We start from the raw sequence: 22,553 nt of genomic DNA, 5'->3' as shown, positions 1-22,553 counted from the left end.
CAGAGCTGACAGACCTAAACCCTTAGGAAACCGCATTTCCAGAATCAGAAACTGGGATAAAATTGAAGCCAGGAATATCTTAATGGAAGAGCAGCTCTGGTTTTAACTCATAACATTATCATATTATGATAATAAATACCCAACATGTTCACATTCAAATGAAACTTGCTGTTTCAAAATGCTATTAACAAAATGCAAAGCCATAAGAGGATCAAAGCACTCCTGTCACCAGCACTGCTAGTGAAGTGAAGGAAGTCTCATTTTTCCCATCTTCTCTAATTATCATCAACCCCTACAGCTACCAAATGCCACCAGCTCTATCCCTCAGACCCAGGCTAACGCCGGCACCCCGGTGTGCACCGCTCCTGCTGTGGGTAACAGCACCCAAGGCACCACGATCCAATCGCAGCCTCGCCGCAATCCTCACCACTTGGCCAGCGTGTTCTCCTGCACGGCTGCGTACGAGCCGAAGCGGTGCTCTGTGAGGAAGTCCTTGCCGTGTTTCCGAATGAACTCGTCTATGCCCTGCCGCCACCACTGGGCATGTCTGTAGCTGTTACACTTCAAAATCAGCGACCTGTAAAACAGACGGCGCACAGGGCAGGATGCTGAAGCCATGTACATTTTAATTGGGCTGCTCCTCGCTGTCTATACACGTTGGTAAATGCACTTGTATCAGTCATATTTTATTTAAGCAAAAAGTAAGGACTTTGCTTGTTTTGTTTGCACATAAATACATCAGCTGCTCCGAGCAACTACCACAGTATTACATTGCCAAGCATTAAAAAAAAAAAACCAAAACCCTCCCAGATTTAAATTAATAGCATCAACTTAACTTGGAGGAGAGTTGGATCTAGCTAATGTTGTATCTTTTAAAAGATTAATTTCTACTGTACACTACCATAAAAATATTAAATATATCTTCATCCCAACTAGCACGTCTTTTGGGTAATACTCCGGTTAGGATGTAGGAGAACACGTCTCTGCTTGCAGCATAAAGGAACAAAGTCCCTAGAAAATTACCGTAAGCAATTGCTGCGAAAACAGACTGTGCAACTCAACGTGCACCATGCCCCCAGGCCCGAGCAATAACCAAGCAATAACCGCAAGGATGGACAAACAGCAGCTGAGCCTCCAAATGCCTCATTAAGACATCGGAAACGAACAGCGTGGCAGGCCAAATGCCCAGCAGGTAACAACACAGCAGCAGCGGGAAGCTGAGCTGCACCACGTCAGCCCAGGGCGCCTTGTTAACCCCTCTCGGAGAGAAGCATCGATTCCTCCTTCAAAAAGCAAAAGCAAACTAAAAAGGTTTTCAGAGTTTGCAATTCTTACCTAGAGAGATTGTCGATCTGCAACCCGTATTTAGTTTCTGTTTCTTTCTGGCCTATCTTGATGTTGAATTCCTTATCTACCAGCAGGACAAAGGCAATGGCCCCCGAGTCTGGCTTCATGTACAGCAGGAAGGAGTCCTTCACCACCAGCCACCTGTACGGGCACAGCAACCGGGTCACTTGGATTTCACCTTCAAAATATGAGCCACAAAAAAGCCAATAAAATGGAAAAGCGTTTTCTTCAGAAGAGGTGCAAATCATTTATCAGGGAAAAGAAAGTGTTCAACTAAATGGTAGAACTTCTTTTCAGGGGCTAGTCCAAGGTACGGTTTTCTTGAGCAGAAAAGTGCCTATTTTATGAACTTGGGTAATGACTTTGAATTCGATATAAGACTTTTAGAGTTATTTGCATGACTTCTTTTTACAAAAGTCTTTGAAAACACAGGTTTCCTTGTCTAATGAAATCAATCCCTGCCCACAAACCTCCCAGTCAGGTGCCGCAACGCTGGGCAAGGTGCAACAAGGATTCCTCCATCTCAGATTTTCATTCAGCTTTTGTGCTCCGTGGGAGTTACATGACATTTCTAACATTAATTATGATGCTAGAATCACTTTAACTCCTATCAAAATATATGAACGAGGCATTCTGGAAAGATTTTATTGCCAAGCAACAGGCACCCTGTTAGAAACACATGATGAGAGATGACCGGCAGGTTTTACATAAATACTGTAGCCTGAAGGCAACTCCAGGAAAAAAAAAAACCCACATTTTTTACTGTGAATGGCATTTCTAATTTTTTCTCCCCCTGCGGTGTAGCTGGGGTAACCAGCCCCCTCTGTCCCACACAGGTCTCCGCCACCAGACCTTCTCCTCATTTTTCTGCACACTCAGAAACACACAAAGCAACAGAAAATACTGAAAAAATCTGTTCATTCTTGTATCTTTAGCTACAGCCTCAGCTCCACTTCCAAATCTCGTATTTTTTTCTTTTCTTTCAGGGCCCTGAAAGAGTTGTCCCAGCATCACGTCTCATTTGGTTACAAAATACCTCCCCTCCCTATTTGGCCCATAATCTCATTCCCACAGGATACACTTCCAAGGGCTCCCCTTTCTGGTTTTCCCAGGCAGCTATCCATGCCCAAGAAGTCCTGCTCATGCCCGTTCACAGCGTCGTCTGACTCTCCTCCTCTGCATCCCTTTCCACAGCCCCTGTGGCCATAACACGCCCAACCTGCTATGATAAATGAAATGAAATTTGGAGTGTACAACCCCAATGCCTACAGCAAAGCTGCTGTAGGAAAAGGATGGCCGTGGTCTGTCCCATGCTCGGTGGCGGGGGGGGAGCTGTGTCCCCAGCTTGATGTGTCCTAAAATCCTTCACTTAAATAACCCTCTCTAGGAAATATTACTGTTATTTGCTTATTTATTGACGCACACGCTGTCAGTCCCGGCAGGCCATGGCAGGGACTTGGTGCTGTCTGGTATTACTCTGCATGCAATCCCACTCAAACACTTCTCCTGCCCCTTTTTTAGGCTCTAAAGGAAAATTGAAATCCATCGGAGCTGTATGTGCTACTGTCCCCCCTAAAGCTTGAGGTTTGCATAACATAAGGAAGAGTTAATTGAGTGTATTGAGAAGAAAAGGCTTTTTTTTTTTCTATATCAGAGGAAAAAGAATTGGAGACATTTCAACAATTTGACCTGGAAGAAGGTCACATCCTCATCTCCTTGTGCACTCATTACAGAGATCTTCTGTAAAATTACATTAAGAAACATTGAAAGACTAAGAAACAGGACCTTTTCTTCACAGGAACACAGAAAGCTTTTGCAGGAAACCAGAATTTTTTTAAGATAAACTAATGACAACCCATTGTCAATACTAAAATCCAAAGGTGGATAATGCTTGAGGAAACTCTTAGAGACCAAGAAATTGTAGCTAGAGGGCAGATATATGCTATTTGGATTTTCAAATGAAAGATTTGCCTGGGAAGGGCAAACTCCAGGAAATACCTCTGCATTTTTTGGATGCCAGCTGATAACACACATACTCTTCCGTAGCACACACCTCCCTGCACTGCAGCCCTATGACACACCGAGATCTAACACTGAAGGTTAAGGGGTAAGGACAGTAAGTTACACCAGCCTACAGCAGGAAGGGACATAGGAACGGTGAAAACTCCCGTGAAAACACCAGCACTTAAAAACATGCCATAATAAGGAAGAGGCGATGTATTTAATATCGAGGTTAATGGCACCAAACAGAGCTCCTTACTGCTGTGGGTCACATCTAATTTAATCCAGCACCAAAGCAGCCCAGATACTGTTTTAAATAATCAAATTTTTTCTTTGAAATTGAGGAAGGGAAGCTCAGAAAACCAGGCAGAAATGGGACCGGGGCAGTCTCACTGGCCATGTCCCCTCCCAAAGGCTCACACAAACCAAGGGATTATTGCCATTTCTGCCAGCTGGGGGCTGTACGAAATCCCAGTTTTCCTCTGGAGCAACATATCCCTTCTATGAACTCCAAAACAGAATAAAAACCCCACCATCCTCCACACAAGAGGGCAAGGGGGTGAACAGCCTACAGACCCTTTCAATGTGAAAATCCATGGCTTTCATAAAAAAGCATGAATCTCCCTCAGAGACTTTTTGGGAGAAAAAGACAAACGAGGATTTTTGTACGCGTGCCCGAGGAGCACACAACATCGCCACCTTCGCTGTCCCAGCAGTACCTTTTGGACCATCGGTAGCACATCCTTCCCTGGCCGCAGCAGTTCAGGCCAGGTATGCGGTGGCCCCCGGAGCGCTTCATGATCAACCCTTCTCTGCAAGGACAGAAACACGGTCAGGACGGGCAGCGTGGCTCGCCTGGAAGTGCAGGGGGGCTCTTGGGTGGAGGATGCCTGCTGAACCCCCCAACCCCTGTGCCCAGGGATGGCTCCTGCCACCTCCAGCCATGCCCAAGCAGCTGCCATGCCATGCCCTGAACGCGGGAAGAAGGGAAAAAATAACCCCCGAGAAGGAAATTGTGAAGATTTAAGAAATGCAGAGCCCTGTTTCAGAGCACCAGCAGAACAAGCAAGTGCACAGGTTGCAGGGAGGGGAGAAACCCTGCAAGCCAGCCCGAGAGCTGCAGCCCACATCTTGCAAAGCAGCCTGCTCTCAAAACTATTTCCCAAAGTTGTACCACTTCTGTCCGAACAGTAATGATTTTTTCTATCTGAATGGCAAAATATAGCCCCGTCATTTATTGGCAAGGAAAACCATTAATTTGAACAATAGTTATAAAGTCATGCTCTTGGTGAATCATAACTCACAAAGACAGCCCACAACTCACATGCCCTTCGGTCCCAGGTCATGGATGAATGACAGCTGGCTTACTCCAATGAACTCCATCTGGGGAAAGAGAAGAAGATTCCCCCATCTTTTATGAATTCCAAAATATACAAAATACTTTGCTTCATCAAAGTCCCTTGTCATAAAGACAGGATCTACAGAAGATCCTGAGCAGAAGTTACCCACCATCGCTTAAGCATCTTCAAAAAGACCAAGAAAAGTAGTTTGGTTGGGTTTTTAGTTTGTTTGCTTATTTTAAATGTGCTTTGGAGAAAATATTTCATGCAACCAGGAAAATCAAGATCAAATGTATCACCAGTATCCTCCCTCCTCGATCACTGGCTGAAATGAGGACTCAGGTTTGACACTGTCTGGGGGTCTGTGTGAACCTGTCCAGCTGCCTGAATCCTCTCCTTCCTCCAGTGACTCTCACAGAAAGGCTGAAAGGGAATGAGCAGACATCCCCCAGGCTGGGAGCACCATGGAGGTTCAGCCCCTCAGCCCATGAGCATCCTCCAAGACCATCACAGCAGGTTGCTCCCACTCAGAGCTGTACACATACCACTGCCCCATCCAGCCCCCTCGCCGAAAACCCACCAGAAAGCCACAGCAGGGCAGGAGGAGAGCAAGTTCAAGCAATCCTCCATGCCTTCTGCTGGTCTGCACAGAGCTCCACAGCAGGCACAGCCTGGGGAACCCATAGTAAACTCTCAGGTTTACAGCAAATCTCAAATTAAAGCAACCTGCCTCCTTGCAGCTCCTCCTGCCTCAGCAAAGATTGCAGAGGAACAAAACAACAAGCAAAGCTGGTGAGAAAGCACAGCACGATTATATTCACCTCTAAAAATAGGACACTGGGCGATTTCGACCCAGCAGGCTTTTCTTGGCACAGCAGGACATTCCTGACAGTCTGCTGGTTATCAGCCCTGGGCCCCATTAGCAGGGAGAAATGCCTGCCCCAGGCGTCCCGTGCAGGACAGGGCTTGGACGGGAGCAGCCCTGTGAAGGAGCTGCCTTGCACAGCAGAGGCTTGTCTGCACCCAGGCATTTTTAATTTATTATTGCATAAAATTGTCTGAGTGCGGAAAGGTGCTCAGGGCAGGGTGAGGGCAGGAGCTGCTCTTATCTTTGGTCAGGCAGCAAGCTGTAGAGAACCCTCTAACCACATCTTTTGGCAACCAAGCCTGCTGGGACCGAAGCCCAGGACTCAACCCACGCTCCCAACCGCAGTCGGGACATGAGACAGCCTCAGGGTTGGCTTCAGGCCATGCCTGCCCACGCCCCACAGCAGCTCAGGGGCCAGCACCTTCTCCTTCAAAATGGCCACCATCACTTGCTCTCTGGCAAACCTCATCAGCAAAATCTGATTTTGCACAGGAATTATATGGGTGGACCAATAAGTCTGAAATCTTTTCAAACACTAAGTATAACAAAGAGTATGAGTCAATTTAGGGCAAAAGTCTGTCTCGCAGCTATGGCGAGGCCTGCTCAGGCTCCCTTCCCAACACCATCATTTTTGCCCCACAGAAGCAGCAGTAGGACAGATAATCCTTCCTCCTCCTCACCCTCTGCTGCTCCTGGGACCTTCCCCAACTTATAAGGCCACAAAGAAGAACAAAAGACTTGTTATTCTCTTCCAAGTAACTCAGGGATATAAAGTAACCTCTATTCAGTAGAGGCAAATTTAATGCCCTCCAGTTTGGCTGATTTCAGCCTGTTTTCAGAAACTGGCTAGAACAAGTTAGTTCATGCTTTTACTGACAATCTTACTGTCACCACTGTTGTTCTGGAAAAGCACCAGCCATGACCTACGAATGTTTGAGCTGTTTCTGCAGTGACATTCGGAGTGGGACGGGGAGCATCTGAAAACCCAGCGTTGTCCTACAAACTCTTATCAGAGTCCCAAGCAAAGCCTCAGGCCAGTTCTTTGCCCTGGATCCTATTTTCATTTCTTCAGAACATGGCCGGCATTCCTCATCAGACAAAGCAGAAACCCAGACATCTCTTTCTCAGCGGGCACACACAAAAAAAGCCACGCACAAATGTCAAAACCCTTTGAAAATGTTGGCTGCGACCAAAAACCTGGCAGCAATTCGAGGAGCACTGCGTGCAGAGAAATAATTGTCCTCAAAGAAGCAAAAAGACAAACCAGGAAGAAAAAAAAAAATACTTGCAGACACAGAACTATTACTACATAAAAATTAAAGAAAGATTGTCTGGCAGCAAGCAGCCTGCTCTTCAGCCAAGGAGTCTTTGAAACGGCTACAATGGTGACAGGAGCCCATCTAACACATTCATCAAGCAGCTTCAATTAGAAGCACTGGCTTGTAAAAAAACAAATTCCACTAGTTAGAAGGAAAATTCCTCAGTGCAGTGGAAAATATCTGATTGAATGATTTATTATTATGATTATTGCTGTATTAGCTATTTTTACTGCTACAATGCCTTTCATCCGAGGTGCTCATCATTCACAGAAAAACTGAGAGGGGAAGGCAGAGCAGTGAGGGGCTTTCATCTCCATCACATCTGAATTCCTGCACTGCCCAGCTGCCACCCCTGGGAGCCGGCATCCTGCTCTGGTTTCAGAGTGATCTGCAGCAGAATATTTTAAATATGAGATACAGGCCTAGAGAATGCAGTTTCAATGACATTGTTGTAGCAATAAAAAGGAAAAAAAAAACCAAAACAGACAGGAGCGATCAGCTGCAGAAAGATAAGCTATGGAAGGTGGAGAACCAGCTGCAAGGTGCATGAGCCACGGTTTTAAACTGTCCCATCCTGCCAGCAATGTCGAGCATTCATGATATATGCAAGCAAAAATTTCCTAGAGCATCCACATTTCAGAAAGAATTCAGCAGCTCCACACTGTGTTTTCATTTCGACTCTTGTTTTTAATTTAGTGAGTTAAAAAAAACCATAAAGATTAGTAGCTGTGGATAGCAATAAAATGAAATTACACCACACTTCAGAATCATATTGTTCAGCAAAAGATGCCAGCTATTTCTTACACACACACAAAAAATGCATTATACTAAACCCAATTTTAAAAGAAGTATTAAAATGTGCTAAAGTTTAAGTGCAATAGCTAAAAATACTGAAGGGTTGGGCAGGGACCTTTGTAACAGCCTGCAGACCCAAGTGCCGTATCAGAGGCAAAACAGCAGCCACTCACATGTCTGAGCTGTTCTTACATTGTACCGCTTTCACTTAAGATGAGGTTTTGACACTCACTCACTAAAGCTCATGCAAAACGTTACAGACACACATACTTTGGTTCAACCAAATCTCATTTTTTATTTTGCTTAGGCATCTTCCAACTACTGCAGCTAATACAAAAAAAAAAAAAAAAATGATGCAAAAGTCCAATCAATAAAGTTTTTATATAGAATACATCCAAGCCCAGGGGCCCGGTTTCCCAACGGTTTTGGGCGATATTCCCTCAATTTCCATTTCCCAGAAAAAAAAAGCGGGGACAATTAACACATTGAGATTCACACAATGTTCATTTTAACAGTAATTGTTTTGAAGCACTTCAGCCCAGAAGTACGATTAAAAGGTTTTGGAAAGGACTAGAAGACATGAGATTTAATCATAAGTCACATAGCCAAAAGGAAAAAAAAATTAATAATAATGAAAGGCTCTGAAGTCTGGGATCTGATCACAAAATATAATGCACCTACCAACCTCTTTGTGAACTCCACACAAAATACTCTGCTACAATGAATGCTGAGAAACTAAGGGAAACGTGAGAAGCCTGCAAATTTTACCAGTCAGAGCCACCCAGTCAAAGCCAGGACACTTGGCACATCTCTAAATGACGATGCTTCAGTAGGTTCTATTCCCACAGCCTGCAGGAGTGTCACCTAGCAAGGCTAGAGGACGTACAACCTCTACAGTGTCGTGTGGTCACCATGGACCTGATCCTCAACCCACCCGGGACTTCAGGTCTGCAAAACCACTACAAGCTCGACTCGCAGCCTTGACTCTCCCAGTGCACGGCATATCCTCGAGACAGCATATAAAGCGTGACCCTCTCACTGACAAATAAGAAATTAAACACAAATGAAAAATAAATTAAAAAAAAAAAAGAAAAAGTGATTTAATTAAATTATACAGGTCAGATGCAAAAATATCTCCCAGGAGATACGACTGACCCAAGCAGGCTCTTCACAAGGACCAAGGGTTACGCATCAGGCAGGTCGCAGCTTGCCATTGCAACTCCATGTCTGACTTGAGTCAGGATTTTAAAACACACATCAGTGCGTGGATTTTATGAGAGGAACACGTAGGAGTCAAAATGTGCTCCAAGACTGAGACAGTTACGGCATTTGTCAGCATTCAGGCAAAAGACGTCTCAACCACAGGAAGAGCAAAGCCCTCATTTTGTTCTAAGGAGGATAAATACAGTTCCAAGGAAAATGCCAGAAATCTTCGCTTTAGTCCCTAGTCTGAGAATGGTGGGAGTTGTGTTGGTAGGTTTTTCTTTCTCCCGGTGTCTTCTTTCAGCATTGCCTGCAGGATCTGCTGCACTTAACAGCTCTGCCATTATTAGCAGCAAAGTCCTTACTGAACACTTCGCTGTGGCCAAACGCAGCAAAAGCCAACAATAAACTGAGAATTTATGCGCAAAGTGACATCTGGCTCCGAGGGCCAGGGACAGAAGAGCGATTCAGCGCAGGAGGAGGGGAGCACCCAACAGCTGCCCAGGCAAGACAGGACCGCTCGTCTCCTCACCCGGCCCCCACCGTGGCAGCTCGCCTCAAACCACAGCCTGGTCAAAAGATCACCCACGTTCTTACATGAGCAGAAATTCTCCAAAATATTTGAAAAAAGCAACGCCTGCCTAAGAGTGACAAGACGGATCTGCACTGTAAAATAACTCTCCCCCGCTTTGCATATGCTACTGATCAAAATTGCCAAGTTATCCTAATCTTGCCTTTAGAACACGATGACTGTTTTCCACGTGCAGACTAACACTACACTGACTACACTGGACTTCAGCTCCACATTCTGTCCCCAAAAAAAGCAGCCTAAGAAACACAGCTCCTCTCAGCCCAGATCTGAAGACTTCTTGCAACCCAAAGCACCCTGGCCAACCCAAAGGACGATGGCCAACGCTGGACGAGCACTTTGTCCCACGTAACATGCAGGCCTTGACACACCGAGCTCTGCAATAAGAGCACACACTGCTTCGGGCATGACGTCCAGCTATGCACTGCCCAACATCTCTACACAACTGAAATCCTGCAAAAGAGCAGAATTCCTACCAAACAACAAAAATCAAAGAGAAGAACTGCCTGCTACAGACACCCCAGGTTTAGTCTACATTTCTTGCTGGTTTGAAAACCCAGTGTTCCCAGTTATCACCCCTTGTTCAGAAATGTCACCAAGCTCTGCAGCTGCTCAATGAATGCATCAGGTTTTGCTGGTAATACAAAAAAAAAGGAGTAACACAGTCATTATGCAGCCAAGAAAAGGGGAAATAAATTAGCACCCCAGGGAGATGTTACAGCTGCGGCTGACAGGTGAGGACTACTGAAGAAACATTTGAGGATGGCTTTCAAAGGAAATATTTTCGCTTAAAATAGGCCTGAAGTTGGATTTGACATGTCTCCTCATTTCAAAGAGATTATTGACTTAGGGAAATAAACCAATCACCATCTCCTTTCGGAAGCAACAAAACACCCACAGAGGCCAACGGATATCGCTCATAGAAACTCAGCATCACGGATGTCCAGTGAAATTGCACAGAACAGGAACCTGAGACAAATTTGCACGCAGGACAAAACAGAAAGCCCAAACTGAAGGAAAGATTACAAATATGGTTTGGACTCCAATTAAGTATTTAAAACTTAAACTTATTATCTTAAACACTCCTCAGAATTAAAGAGGATTCCACTACATCATACATGTGCAATCAGCTTTTGGGGCTGGGCTACCTTGGGGAGGTTATCACAGTGTTATAACAGCGACCTCCAAGAGTGAGCCCTTCACTCTATTCCTTCGGTTTTATTCTATTACATCCATGTTGGAGAAATCAGCTAAGCCAAAACGCTTGCAAATGGCTGTAAAACGTTTCTTATATAAGCTCCATGTCTTCTTCCAATGAATTCAATGTTTGTAAAGCAAATATTCTTAAAGTATTTAAGCAAATTAATGTCTACTTACAGTTCCGTGGTAGTTCCTGTACATCGGCATTTTTAGGATCTTTGTCAAGTAGTCTTCCAGTTGTTTCTACAATTAAAAAATTGAAACTTCAGATAAGATGCAGGAATTTTCAAGGAAAAAAAAAAAAATCCATATTTCAACTGTCTGGCATTAGGAAGCAACCAAGAAATTGGACATGCTTTTCAGTTTGAACGGATAAATAAATACGGATAAATTATTATGTGCTCACAGAAGAGCATAGCTCAGCAGCACAAACAGTTGGATCACAGCTTGTTTACTGTGCACAGATCCACGTTTGTACCTTCCACTAGCAGACCAGTTCCTTGGCACTGGTGTTTTAGAGGCTGGCTTTCTCAACTGAACCCAAGCTCCAGAACAATTTTAAATACAAATCAGTCCCTGCTGTTTCTGACCCACAAAATTAGCTTTGTGAGAAAACACAGCCTCAGACCCAACTGAGAGAGTCTTTAATTTAACCAAATCGCAGGGTTCATGGGGTGAGGAGCACGGTGACCACACTGCCCTGTCCCAAAGCCACGGAGCGGGCAGCAGCCAGGCCACTGGTCGCTGGAGAGACTGCCCTACCCAGGCAGGAGAGGAGAGGAGAAGAGAAGAAAGCATTACAGGAGAGAGAATCTCTTCCCAACCCTATGGTAACTGGGCAAAGAAGAGATCAAGCTGTCTGGGCATGGGGAATCAGGCAGAGTCCTATAGGACACAAAACAAACCGAAAAGAAACAAATACCACTGGGACCTTTGCCCTTCTCCGCGTTAGCATCACAGCACTGAGGTACCCAGGTGGGCAGTGGGGGTACTCATCCCCATGGTGAAAGCTGTGAGATTCCCACAAGGAAACCAAGGTGTGGGGGGGAAGGATCTAGAAAACATTTTTCTCCCTCTTTTAAACCAACATCTCTCTCCTGAAACTTCCCACACAGCAGTGAAGCCATGCTCAGCAGGGAGGGTTATCTGAACTGCACAGCCACGAGACACAACCTTTTGGGACCTGAGGCTTCAGTGGCAGAAAGCCCAGCGAGGGAGTGAACAGCAGCAAGAGAACGATAAGCACAGGGTGAACAAACATGGGTGGTGTTTTTTTTTTTAAGACTTGTTTTTTCCTTTTTTTTTTTTTTTTTTCCAAACAGCAAAGCTGCCATGAAGAGGTAGGAAGACATCCACCCTCTTCATAGAAGGGCCCATCTGTCAACATCTGATGAAGTTACACAGAACACGTGTGCCTCGGCTAAAATTACCCATTTCAGCATCAACAGCCTGACTGTCATCTCCTCTTTCAGAGGGGGACAGGACTGAAATCTCTCAGATTTTGATGGCCGCGGGACTGCCTCCATCACGCAATTTGACTCTGTGAACTGCCTCTTCTATCTTTAAATCTGAGCAGGTGGGAGGAGGGGAATGGCCACTTCGAGCGTCGCGGTTTTCCTCAATTGCAGAGGAACCGTATGAACCCTAGGAGCAGCATCCTTCTCTTTACACCGGGGAGAATTTGGTGTTAAAACTGGACTTGTTAATGCCTAAGTTTGTCAAGCAAAATACTTTAATGATAACAAATCAAGGGCTTTGACATTATGTGGCTTTGCAAGCAACCTGCCTGGCATCTCTGCATCTCAGAGCATCCCTCCAACCTCCACAGACCCAGCTGGCCACTTACCCTTCTGCTGGAAAAGTGCTCTTCCCGCACCGTGCTCTCCGCGGTGTGTGGCAGACTCGGCATCTGCCTCGGTTCTCCCCTTTTGATGGATTGTCTTCTCACTGTGTGACTGGAAGGAAAAACAAACCCCAATGTCGAGTCTTAGTACTGTGAGTGCGTGCGTGCCTTGATACATAACCCTTCTTTTGCGATGCTTTTATTTTTCCATCCAAACTCACTGAGAGATGGGTGGGCAGGAAAGCAAAATTGAAAAAAAAAAAAAGGAAGTGTGGATACATTTAAAAGCAGCCAGTACGCTCCAACTGACTCACAAACAAAAATACAACACAGAAACATCAGAGATTGATTTTTCAGGGCCTCCTTTTACCCTTTTAACTCTACTTTTAGGGCATTATGTTCCCCCAGCCTTCAACGTCTCATAATTTCACCTTTCCCTATATCCTCTCCCTACATTTTCCCACAGCAGGACGCTCTTGCTGACCCACAGCTTGTCTCTTCCCATGGTCCCCCTTAGGCTTCCAGCCACCCTGAGCACCATGGCCAGGACCCCCCATCCAGCCCGTGCCAGCAGAAAACCACATAGTGCAAATAATTTCCATTAGCATAACCCTTCCTCCAGTTCAAGGCAAGTTCAGCTTAAAAGCTGATGATCTGGGACCCAACGTGCTTTCTGGGTCAGCAGAGATGCTTGCACCGCTTAGGTTATCGCTGCTAAATACGTAGGGATTAAATATATTTATTAGAGCTGCTAAATATTTGTAGAGACTAAATTTTTCTGCCTTCTCCTCCTTACAGCAAAGGAAAAAAGATCGGTGAAGCCAAACCAATACACTACTAAAAGAGAAAAGAAGATCACGTCTTTCCAAAGCCCACGGCTGCACACTCACCTCCTGGTAGGTATAGGGATGCGCACGAAGGCTTTGTACCTCAGCAGCTCCCTGTGAAACTCCTGGAAGTGCTTGAACTTCCTTTTCACCTGCCATGTGAACTCTCCATGGGTTAGCTCGATGGTGTAAACGTTGGGGCTTGGTACCTGCGCAGGAGAACACCACCACACGGGAGGCAGCTTTGAAACAAGGCATTTTCCTGCAACTGTTCATCTAAAGAGTCCTCATTCAATTTTACTTAAGGATCATTCTGTCTCATCATTTCTTCTTCTGCTTTATTAGGTTTTATAAACAGACAGGAAACCTCCTCTCTTGAACGTTTTTCTGAGACACAGGCATTCCTGCTTCCTCAGCCCATGAACAACCACATGCAAAATTAACCCACAAGCAATATTTTCATAGAGTTCTACAGAAAGTAAATGAAATTTCTGCAAGTTCTGACCTTTTTCGTGGAAGTAAAGCGTTCAACTTCCAACACACGCACTCGAACAGGACATCCCGTGAGGTACGTCTGCGTGCCCGGCTCTTTGAACCCATGGGTGTGATAGATGGCAGAGAAGGGAATGCACACTGGAAGGACCACAAACCTCGTTAGCTCAACAGCCTTGCAGCCACCAACAAGGGCATGAAAGCCAGCACATAGTTGCAATACTTTAACATGGGAGCATTTACACGACAGCACTAATTCCACTAAAACATAGCAGGTTTTATTTCAGAGAGCTTAAAGACAAGCTTTCACAGCCAGGACTTGACTTGAAGAGCTCAAGAGCCAAGAGTAACACCTCCTGGTCCTAAAGCAGGGCCAACAGCTGGCCTTGGTAAAACCACTGAGGTCAACAGATTATCAGTTATTAAATACAGGCAGGACACAAGGTGAGAATGCACGTGTGTCAACTCACCGGCACCTTTTGGGTCATTTAGCACCTCCGAGTCGACCTCCTCCCCGTCGAAGTGGAGCTCCCTGGTGTCCAGGCTCTCGATGATGTTGCTCATGTCTGCAGCAATCTTCTTCAGCGTTGATGTAGCTGCATGGCTTTCGGCTCTCAGTGACATCTCAGGGACTCACACACTGGAGCCACGGGGCGCTGGGGAGGAGGAAGGAGCAGGGCTGTCATCACCCCCTCTACAACACCTTAGCACAGCGGGGCCGAGGGAAACCCCCGGCAGCGTGTGGCCCCATCTTCCCTCCAGCCCCTTACCCACACTCATCCCAGCTATCCCCATCCTACAAACCCGATGCAGAACACCCCATCCTGCACCTACAGAGGACCACTGCCCAGAGCAGTGAAAAAATCAGAGGCAGCTGCAGGCTACAAAAGAGAATTTGCCCCGATGCCATTGACCACAGGATTTGTACACTCTGGTTGTACCTTAAAACAGAAAACACACAATATTTCACATTCCAGCTGTAAAAACCTGTAAGGGATTGCTCAGGAGTGCTTTCACTCATTGATTTCAAAGGGAAAGCAAGGAAGGTTCTGCACCAACTCGCCCAGTCATCTCGGCGATCTCTGTAATAACGACGATGCACCAGAAAAAGCACAAATCGTATCAATGCCTGGCCAAATCCTAGGCCTAATTCACACAATGCTCTTTCCCAGGTTAGGCTGCACGGAGGAAAAGCTCACTCAGAAAATTAGTAGGCGTTTTTGTTAAGTGTTCTTCCTTTGATTGAACTAACGGTATAAATTCCTGGCATTATTAAGGTTTCCTCTATTTCTATGCACCTTACATGACCGCTCGTGCTCTCCCACGCTCCATCCTCTCAGCAAGCTCTAAAGTCACAGCCATAAGGGCCCGCGTCCACAGAGCAGAGCGGGGTTGAGGGCACCCCGATGGCCACAGAAGGCCTGGGTGCAACACAGGTGGACGCTGCAGCTTGTCCTCACCCCTTGTTCCCTATCCAACAGCCCCAGGGGCTGTAGGGAACCAGTCCTCCACCTCTCTGTGATGGGGACAGCGGGCACAGGGAAGGCTGTTGTCCGGTCAGGGTGGTGGCACTTGGAGAAGCTTGGGCGCTGATGACTACAGCACTTCCCATCTTCATCCCCACCCACCCACGCCAGGAGCGTGAGTCAGGACAGAAACAGGGAAGGAAGAAGAAAATTTAAAAAATAAATAAATAGAAATAATCAAGATGTGAGGCATGTCCACTAACACTGACGCAAGCTTTCAGCGCTTGTGACTACTTGCAAAGCTTCCTCCTCCTCCTCCAGGCTCTGCAGCTCACCACGGGGCTGCGGAAAGGGCTGCTGGTCCCCGCGCGCAGCCAAGCTCCAGCTCCTGGGCATCCATGTGACAAGAAGTCCCTTCAGTCTTTGCTGTGCTCTGCAATAAATGTCACAGCTCAACAGCTACGCTGAAAAAATATGCACAGGACAAACTGGCAACATCTTACAGAAGCCAACACAAGGATGCCCATTTATACCGATGGAAGCTCTTACATTGTGCAAAAAAATGATTTTTTTTTTTTTTAAAAAAAAAAAAGGTGACATTTCTGATGTTAAATTCTGCAAAGAACACTGTGCAATTATTCTTGAGTGAACTCCACAGAAAGAGTTGGATATGCTGTAATTTGGAAATAATGTAAGATTTTAATAATTCATGTGTTTAGCTGCTCTTGAAAGAACATTCTTTATTATCATTTCCTCTTGAAACAAGTACATAATTTTATTTCTGCATAAGGCTGGTATCATGTAAGCTCAAAAACATGTTGAAATCAGCTGCCTTCAGAAAAAAAAAAAAAAAAAATCCATTTGCACACAGACTTGAATCAAGAAAAACTGAGTCAATCTCTTCTACCAAAGTAAATACAGAATCAACAGCTTCACTGGGGAAGTGAGGGCCCTGAAGGTGCTGGTGGCTCTGCCACCTTCCATGGGTGGCTGGCAATGCCACCACAGCACAGGTGGCTTTAGGACCAGCCTGGGGGCTTGCTGGAGCAGCACATCACTTCAAGAGACCCGTCTGAACAATCCAAATGCAAACCCACGCATTTATACCCCGGGTACCTCATTCCCCTTCCACCCGGGAAGGGCAGAAAAAGAAATGTGCATTAATCCTCGCAGAAGGAGACACACTGAATCGTAGGCTGATGAGGCCACCGATGTTACCCGCTGCTCTACCCAGTTTGCACAGCCTCCCTGCACCGGGAATTTGGCGTTAGCGCTGCCCACACCCCCCTCACCACGGCTCAACCGAAAGCCAGTTCTCACTGCCAGAGGCTTTAAACTTTACCTACTACTAACATTGTACTGCCGAGGACTTCAGCTACTCATAATGTTCATTTTTATATTCTTCTAGCAGTCATTCCACCAGATATGGACTGGCTTCGGATGTTTGATTTTCTCCCTAGAAAGCAGACATAAATAAACAGCATTCCTGGGAGGGAGGTCACCCTATCAGGTTTTCCAAAATAATCCTGGGCGAGGATGCCGGGCAGCAGTGCTTCCCTGCTCCGCGCAGACACGTACAACAAAACCCTACTTTAATTCCCGCTCGGCACTCCACACAACTAATTCTTTTGGCCATCTCTAGCTGGAAATAAAAGTGGCATCTTGCTTTGTATTTCTTCTGTCTGTACTCACATTTAAAAAAAAACCAAACAAAACAAACTGTGTTTTGTTTCAAGACTGAAGAGAGGCTCTTGCTTCATGGAAGCTTAATGCGCTTTCCCAAAGAAGAGGTTTGCACAGTCAAAGAGAAGCCCAAGCACACACCGTACGCGCCGTGCCAGCAATCACACTCGAAGGAAACCAGCAGACAAATACCACATTGACAGGGCTGGAGGAAGAGCATGCGGACAGGAGCCAACATGGAAAGGATGTGCATCCTCCCTCCTCCTTGCCGTGCCAGGTACAGCCGGGCTCCTCTTGTCAGATTAATTGATGCAGCCGGTTAATGGATGAACAATTAACCAGTGTATGCAAGGATTATTTGCTACAGACCACAGCAGGGCTGCATAACTCAGGATTTTTTAGGGTTTTTTTTTTTAAAGTTAAAGCTGTTTTCACAGTTGGCACTGACAACTCCTGGGACAAAGCAGCGTCCGAACGCAGCTGGACCTAGGCATTCCCAGCAGCAAGATCCCCTCTGTTGAGATTGGAGCCAAATTATGGGCTCGAGAGGGAAAACATGACTTGCCCACAGCCCAGCCAGAAGCCCCACGATCCCGGGCAGCGGCTGAGCTCCCTGGCCACAGCCAGCTGCTGCAGAGCCGGAGGGCACGGGGCAAACCGAGCTGGAAAGATGGGACCGTGCCACGTCCCTCTGACAGCTTCTGCAAATTGCTTTATACGGCTCTGCTCGGTGAGAGCTGGGGAACCTCTTGGTCAGAGTTTCCACGCAGACGCTGGCTGCATTCCCACAGGCAAGCTGAGGAATGCATCCGGGTTAATCTGCACCGGGCTGGGTGCAAGGCTGGGTGCAAACACGCAGAAAGCGTGGTTTTCTGTGATTCAGCACCAAACAGAAGGGCTGCACCAAGAAGGCCCTGTCTATCCAGCGCCACTCACTGCTCGCACTAATGACGGCCTACAGAACGGGCTTATGAAAGTTTTTATCATAAACTTGCTGCTATCATCAGTTTTGGAGGCTGCAATTACGTGAAGGAAAGAGAGCACTCAAATGATACCAGCAAATTGCAAGAGGCTGGAAATAATAGGATGAAATTTATTAGAAACCAGTGCAATTTGAGTATTTGGCTATGGTCATCCAGGGTAGAAAAAAAGGTAGCAGTTTGCTAAAGGGGGGGAAAGAAAAAAAAAAAAAAAAAAAAAAGGAAAACCAAGAAAAAACAGGGTGTTCAGTGGGTCGAGAACCGACAATCCAAAACAAAGGCAAAAGCTGTGCCAAGCTGCACTAACAGGGCTAATGCCTGCAAGCCAAAAAGGAAGGCAGGGTGCAGAAGATGGGAAGCATCAGATCTAAAGCACCTGACCCATGAGAACACAGCATCAGGAGTGAGAGAAGGAAGAGACCTGGAGGAAACACGACAGCACTGCAAGCCTGAGAGCACGATGGACAGGAGATAATTGCTCTGAATTGCAGGTTGAAAGCAGAAACTACGGAGGAAAAATCCCTGGCTGATGGGCAAGGCATGGGACTGTCCCAGGAGGGGTTTGCAGAGTCCCCAGGGTCACAGGTCTCTAAGGGCAGAGACCCCCGGCACCCAAAGCTGCCAGGGTGCTGGCACGGTGACCTGCGTATTCACAGGGGGAAGGTGCTGCTCCGACATCGTCCGGCTCAAAGTCTGCCTGGGCAAAAGCAGCAAGGAGGAAAAACCAATGAAAAAAAAGTCAGGAGTAAAGGAAAACTTTGGAAAGAATGAACAAGCAAGGAAAAAGGGAGATGGTAAAAAACTGAAAAAGGGAAAAAAAAAATACAAAAAAAAAAAAAAAATCCCACAAACACTACTAACACCACCTTTGTCCAGCTCAGTTTCCAGAGCACAGCTCTCTGCCTCCCTTTGCCTGGCCCTCCCCACAGCACACAGGCCCCAAACGTCTCGAACTAGTAAAATAGACACACTGGAAACAGTGACTGCACCCAGAATCAAGGTTTCAGTTACAGGAAAAACAACTACAAAAGTCAAAGTTAACTATATTAATCCCTGAGCCCTTGGGAAAGTATTGCAAAGCCCTAGCTCAAGCCTGCAACTTTGCAAACCCGATACCTGTTTTTGTTATTTGCCATTTTGGTTATGCTTTAACCCCAAGTTATTGCTTCGGGGATCGTACGACAATCTCAGCCTTTGCTAAAGAAACAGTGGTTTTCTACTTGTTGCACAGGACAACAAAACCACAGCTTTAAAGGCATGGGAACTGGAAGGCAGAAAACACATATTTTAGTAAATATTCATGAACAGTTCTGTGCTTTGAAGACACTCAAGTCCTAACGTGAAAATGGATGCAGTTGGTAATAGTGCAGACTCCCTAAAATTTGGTCAGCCCAAGTTTATTCTCTTACATGTATCGTGGCAGATTTGCAACAAGCTCAGATAATCACTGCTCTTTAACGAGGTTACGATGCCAAAAAGCAGCTCGCAGAGCTATGAAACTGAGAAGGTCTTTTGGGAAAGAGAGGAGGAGGGAAGAGAAAACCCATCCAGTGAAAACAGGCATTTCCTGCTAATGCCTCCCAGGGCCCGATGCTCTACATCAACTCCCATCCCCACAGCGAGAAACTCTATAATCCCTGAAAATTACCCTCATTCCAGTTCTCATGACATCTCTCCCAGTGTAGCGACCTTTTGGGGAGGGCTGTGACAAGCCACCTCTGTTCTCATACTTGCTTCTACCCCACAGCCAGCGCCGGCGCCGGGACCCACGCGAGCCTCCCTGACTGCGCGGAGCAAAACAGCAGGCTTGGGTTAAAACAGGGCAGTGAGACAGGGTTATTAAAAATAAAATAAAAGAAAAAAAAAACAAACCATAAACAAAACCAAACCCAAGCCACAAATTTCCTCTCTCCTCCCACTGCTGCCAGGAGCCTGGGTGCCATACAGGCACGGAGAGCCCAGACAAAGAAGCCAAGGAAATCCCACACATGATGCCCTCAACAGCTATCTGCCCTGCCTGCTGGTGATGAAGCTTTTCCATGTAAATATTTCCCCAATTCCTCACATTTAAAACCTAAAATTAGCTTCGGACCACTCCTTCACTGAGAAATACCCTGGGCTGACAAGAGACCTTTTTGAGGAGTTATTTGCATCACCCAGGAGGAGCCAGGCTTGTCACCAGCCCAACATTTACGCCCTGACACACCTTCCTTCCACGGTCCTTGGCAGGTGTCAGACCTCCACAGAGCAGCCAGGAAATGTCCCCCAGGCCTGGGGTCCCAGACAAAACCTGCAAAGGGGATCCTGCTTTTCCAGCCTAGGAAAACCACATATTCACATGGACCAAAAGAGATAGACACTGATTTTACTTTTCAGTATACCCTCACACGCTACTTAATCAAAATCCAAGGGCTCTTGCAGATGGCAGGTGGCATGTTACATTCCCTAAGTACAAAACTAAGATACAGGGGAGTTAAAAAATGCTCAGCTGTGACTTAACCCTGCTCTTAAATTTTGTACATTGAAGCCATTTAGCCAGAACAGCAAGCGGCCAGCACGGCACACAGAGACGCCTTCTGAAAATTCGCCCTTCCGGATGCTCATACTACAGGGACAGCGCAAGAGGCTTAGGGTTTATTTTTTAAACCACACAAAACAGCTCTTGAATAAGAACCAAAGCATTGCTCCCACCCTGGAAAGATCTGGAGCTGGAAAATATCTGAAACATGAATTCAAATCAACAGCAAACATCATGTTCAGTCATCAGTGTGACCTCATTTTCTTATCTTTGGCCCAGTCCTGATAAAAACAAAATATTTTAAAGTACTGTTTCCAAAACAACTATTCTCACAAGGTTCCTGCATTTAGTACTAATACCTCTAAAAGCAGGAACCAATTAGCGCTTCCCACTTTAATGACTGCAGAACAGTTCCCTGGTTCTGCTTTATTGATTTCCATAGTCCTTTCCGCGTGAGGCTTACTGCCAAGCCACCGGCCTGCGCGGAGGAAAAGCTAAGTCATGGGAATCCACACGGCCTGTTTGCAATAGGGGATGAGATGCTTCAGGACTGGGATTGCCTGGAAATAACGAGGCGGGGGAATCAATCTATGGACGTCCCTGCTGTGCTCTCTGTACGGGGGCAAAGCCCCTTCTGCGACCAAACTGAGTCCTGCAGCACCCACCCCAGAGCGTTTGTGTGAGAGAAAAGACAACAGCAGAAACAGGCAGGTCAAGGGAAATGATGAGGTAAGGCTCCAGTCATCACGGCGGGTAGTGCTGTCATCAGGCAGTGACTAACCCACTACTGTAGTCACAAAACCCCTCTGTGCCGCATTGTTCCCTGCACCCTGGGCCGGCCAAGGCGCCAGGCCCTTCCCAAGGACTCATTATATTTGCTTTATGGAACAGTGACGCGAAAGGAAAAACATAAACATCCACAGATGAGCATCAGCTGCTGGTCCCACACTGATGTGCTGGTTGTCCTGGCTCCCACTCCCATTCCTCCTGGGACAGAGGTCCTGCTCCCCCTGCCTGGCAGCACCCCCAGAGCACAGCCCCGGCTCCCCCAGGAAGCTGATCATTAGGTATTTATCAATCACTAACGCCAGTCCTTCACGTACATATTCATCACCATGTTTTGGATTCCTCGAGCATGGATAAAGTGTTTAAGTACAGCGCTCCGTGCCGTGCATCCTCTGGGGAGCCGTGCTCAATCCCTGGATCACCGTGAACTCTCAGACATGGTCATGGCACAGGCTCTGCACCCCTAGGCCCAGGAGCATGGCACATAACACCCTCAAAAGCCAGGGCAGGGGATGCCCAGAGCCTCCAGCACCCAGTTATCCATCCCCAGAGACCTGCCAGCACCGTCGCTGCGGAGAGCGAAGGGAAGCGATTGACACCACCTTGGATATCAGCACCATCGCCAAACCCTGCAGCAGAGGGTGGCAAAGGGAGTCCTGAGCCGTGGGGAAAAGAGGGGCTGGGAAAAGTACCTGCTTCAGAGAGCACAAGCAGTAGGAAGGCCCAAGGATGCAGCACTTCAGAGCGCTGGCAGACACACCGAGCTCGGCCATAAAAAGCTTTACATAAAATCCTAAACCCGAGAAGCTTGCCAGGGTGATAGCGTAATGCAAAAGACTCTTGGAGTAACCATCTCCACAACGATCAGTGACAAGGATCACCACGGTGTCCGCGGGACGGTAAGCATTGCTGCCGCTTTTATATATAGCTGAACACGTCATACAAATACAGGGCATACTTTCATGACCTAAACGTATAGATATGTATGTGGCTGATGTCCTGTACATCACTCAACGCTACTCTGGTATCTCCCAGTGTCATGTCTGCTCCAGTGACTGCCACCTGCCAAGCCACATTTCCGCAGGGAATTTCAGCGGCTCGGATCCGAGCGGGTGCACTGGAAGGCAGCCCGGCATCTCCACCCCACAGCGCGGTTCAGTGGCAACTGATAAACGCAGACACTTACAGATCTGCACATAACTCCTGCCGGCCAAGCTAAACCCAGGGAAAACACTGCAGCCTGGGCTTAGGGAGGGATCCGGGTGACCAAAACAGGACCTCTCAACCATAACCCCC

The 22,553-nt window shown here is 46.7% G+C and overlaps 1 protein-coding gene across 3 annotated transcripts in view; it reads right to left on the bottom strand.

Moving 5' to 3' along the window:
- PLD1 (phospholipase D1) overlaps nucleotides 1-22,553 on the bottom strand; it is a 64,833-nt gene that overhangs the window by 30,871 nt on the left and 11,409 nt on the right. For all 3 annotated transcript variants that reach the window (XM_086754275.1, XM_086754274.1, XM_086754276.1), the window contains exons 2-10: nucleotides 14,295-14,480; nucleotides 13,838-13,965; nucleotides 13,396-13,541; nucleotides 12,509-12,617; nucleotides 10,840-10,905; nucleotides 4,673-4,731; nucleotides 4,068-4,160; nucleotides 1,336-1,488; nucleotides 428-577 (exon numbers count right to left, since the gene is read on the bottom strand). In XM_086754275.1, the coding sequence (XP_086610401.1) occupies nucleotides 428-577; nucleotides 1,336-1,488; nucleotides 4,068-4,160; nucleotides 4,673-4,731; nucleotides 10,840-10,905; nucleotides 12,509-12,617; nucleotides 13,396-13,541; nucleotides 13,838-13,965; nucleotides 14,295-14,448 (1,058 nt within the window). In that variant the 5' untranslated portion in view covers nucleotides 14,449-14,480. The remainder of the gene's footprint in view (nucleotides 1-427; nucleotides 578-1,335; nucleotides 1,489-4,067; nucleotides 4,161-4,672; nucleotides 4,732-10,839; nucleotides 10,906-12,508; nucleotides 12,618-13,395; nucleotides 13,542-13,837; nucleotides 13,966-14,294; nucleotides 14,481-22,553) is intronic.

Source organism: Chlamydotis macqueenii, chromosome 9 (genome assembly GCF_036417535.1).
Source record: "Chlamydotis macqueenii isolate bChlMac1 chromosome 9, bChlMac1.mat, whole genome shotgun sequence".
Lineage (NCBI taxonomy): Eukaryota > Metazoa > Chordata > Aves > Otidiformes > Otididae > Chlamydotis > Chlamydotis macqueenii.
Note: the sequence above shows the minus strand (reverse complement) of the source record. Positions and strands in the feature narration are given on the sequence as shown.